This window comes from Hordeum vulgare, chromosome 6H, assembly GCF_904849725.1.
Source record: "Hordeum vulgare subsp. vulgare chromosome 6H, MorexV3_pseudomolecules_assembly, whole genome shotgun sequence".
NCBI classification, from domain to species: Eukaryota; Viridiplantae; Streptophyta; class Magnoliopsida; order Poales; family Poaceae; genus Hordeum; species Hordeum vulgare.
Window position 1 is genome coordinate 87,249,051 of NC_058523.1, and position 2,561 is coordinate 87,251,611.

Below are 2,561 nucleotides of genomic sequence, written 5' to 3' on the forward strand. Positions count from 1 at the left end.
TTGTAGAAATATTCCTGAAACAACGACCACGTTACAGAAACAATAACCTTGCTGTAGAAACTTATGTTGTAAAAATTAAAACATGCTGCAAAAAATATGATATTTTTCGATCCATGTTGCAAAATTTACAACATCTTCTGATTCATATTGCAAAATTTATGACATGTTGCAAAAACTACAATTACAATGTGACTGTGGATCGTATATCCGACGGCTACGAATAGCACGGTTATGCAAAAATTATGAGATATTACAAAAACAAATAAATCGAACGGCTGCAAGCCCTGCAGCCCGTACATCGAACGGCAATGACGAATGTTTAGTACGAATCCACCGGTGGACCTCCCAGCATAAAGATCCCATGTTTCGCGTAGAGAAAAGAAATACAGACTATTGTTGGATCGGATATGGTTCACAGATGAGCTGCATGAGCATACATACAAGAGTCTCCAGGCCATATCTTGACCTAAGACTATCGATTATTTGCAGATCATATATTCAGCATATCTACTTACTGAAAATCAGTAAATCACCAGAGCACGGTCGTACGCGGATGCTCATTCAACCATGAACTTGTCGCGGAATGCCAGCATCTTCCCCGCGGCAATCGCCACAGACGCCTGCACCGAGCCAGCCTCCCTCCCGGCGACAAGCACCATCTCGCCGTCGTTGTTCATGGACTCCAGCTCCACCCTCGCCGGCCTCCCGAACCCGAAGTCCAGCCCGTACGCGGGGAACCACGGCGACCCCACCAGGACGACCGCGCGGCCGGGCGGGATGGCCATGAACTTTGCCAACCACCGTGCGCGGTCGCGGAGCGGGTCGCGCTTCGCCTCCGCGACGGCCTCCCTGACAGCCAGGAGCGCCCGCGCGGGCCCGTCCGGCCCCGAGAGCACCGAACCGCTCAGCGAGGCCGTGCAGAGCGCGACGCAGTTGCCGGCGTAGGCGTTCGGCACCGGGGGCGACATGTAGGCGCGGCAGTCCGCGAGGAAGACGACGTACACCGGGGCGTCGTCGGCGAAGCCGCTGGCGCGCGCGATGGACACCCACCCGTGCGCCGCCAGGGCGGCGAAGGTGGATGGCGCCGTGCCGATGTTCGCCGCGGACGCGAGCCTCTGCTTGAGACGCTGCACCGCGGACGCGGCGAAGGTGAAGGTTCGCCGGCTGAGGCGACGCCGGGTGTCCAGCACCGGATCCTGCTTCGGAGCAATCTGCGGTTGGTTCAGGGATTTTAGTGGCATGGATTGGAAGCTTTGCCGAACAAACTGCATGTTGTTACTTTGATTTGCCAAAATCAGCCAGTGTCTCTTTCACAAGGATCTTTGTCTCGGGTCGTTTCAATTTAGCTTGGTAGAGAGAGACAGTGACAACGAGCGCTCACCGTGGGCAAGTTCGGGGCAACTTGCAGCAAGAACAACCTGACGAGCTCTTCGTCGCCGTGGAACTGCACCAGCCTCCGATCGTGAAGCGGTGCCGGCTCAGCCCGTACCCCTCCATCCTCAACACCGGCCGCGGTCGCCGCCCACATATCCAAGAACCGCCAAATGCCACGCCCGTCCGCCGCAGTATGGTGCACGGCCACCCCTAGTGCCACGCCACCGCCGCTACCGACGAACTCCGTCACCTGCTTACCCACGCATTAAACAACAACAGCAGCCCGGATAACTTACAGCGTGACGCGTACCTGAGCAGCCATCACGGGCGCCGGGAGCTGGTCGCGGCGGATGTCCGGGACAAGCTGTCCGAGAGCGTCCTGGTCGTGTTCTTCCGCCTCCTCAACGAGCCGCTCGAAATCGAGGTCCGCCTCGGCCTCGACGAACGTGACGCCGCCGCATGGGAAGCCCTCCCACTCGTCGGGGAGGACGATCGACACAGCGCGCGAGTCCGGCGAGTACGTGAGTGAGCCGGCGAAGGGGTGGAAGGCTGGGAGCACTTGCGCGAGTGAGGACCTGAGGGTGCCGACGACGTCCGAGAACGGGACGCCGGGCAGGGAGCGGAAGAGGAAGACGCGGCGGACTGGGGGCAGTGACACCCAGAACGCGTCGAACGGGGACAGCGGGACAACCCGGCCGGGGTCCGGGAGCTCCCCGCCGCCAGCGGCGTGGACGGGGACAGCGGTGGTGCTCCTCGTGCGCACCATGGGCGGCATGCTCCCGGCTCTCTTCCGTGGCAGGCCTGCCTTCCTCTTTCTGGGATGACCGTATAATAAATCGCCGGAAGCGGCAGGGAAGATGTCTGCTTGCGCGCTTCCGTGGCGTGCGCTCGTCACCCAGGCTGACGCAGCGGCAGAAATGTCCGATTTCAATGTTTCTTCATCTGATATACTTTTTCTCTTTTTCATGGTATTTTGCCTTGTGTTAACTTTTATTTTATTTTCTGTTTCTTTTCCTATTTTCTTTTATCTTTTTTGTTTAGTTAAATATTTATGTCTTCTTCTTTATCTCTTCCTTTGTAAGAACAATTTTTTGATATATAAAATCACGAAGCGGCTACACATATCGTCAAAAAAAAACAAAAAAAAACAAAAAAAAAACTGGTACGCATTCACAAACATGTTTAGC

The 2,561-nt window shown here is 56.0% G+C and overlaps 1 protein-coding gene across 1 annotated transcript; it reads right to left on the minus strand.

Moving 5' to 3' along the window:
* Positions 1 to 318: 318 nt before the first annotated feature.
* Positions 319 to 2,237, minus strand: LOC123402762 (phenolic glucoside malonyltransferase 1-like). Its single transcript, XM_045096718.1, has 3 exons — positions 1,685 to 2,237; positions 1,382 to 1,624; positions 319 to 1,211 (listed from the first exon to the last, which is right to left on the minus strand). Exons 1-3 carry the CDS (start codon positions 2,147 to 2,149, stop codon positions 558 to 560), a joined length of 1,362 nt encoding a protein of 453 aa, XP_044952653.1. The 5' UTR covers positions 2,150 to 2,237; the 3' UTR covers positions 319 to 557.
* Between the last annotated feature and the right edge of the window lie 324 nt (positions 2,238 to 2,561).

What these genes read in the sequence shown, in the direction of transcription:
- LOC123402762 (XM_045096718.1), bottom strand. Translation starts at nt 2,149, where the DNA reads ATGCCGCCCATGGTGCGCACGAGGAGCACCACCGCTGTCCCCGTCCAC. An exon ending in CGCCCGTGATGGCTGCTCAG is followed by an intron (nt 1,625 to 1,684) that starts GTACGCGTCACG and finishes GTGGGTAAGCAG; the next exon opens with GTGACGGAGTTCGTCGGTAG. An exon ending in TTGCCCCGAACTTGCCCACG is followed by an intron (nt 1,212 to 1,381) that starts GTGAGCGCTCGT and finishes AACCAACCGCAG; the next exon opens with ATTGCTCCGAAGCAGGATCC.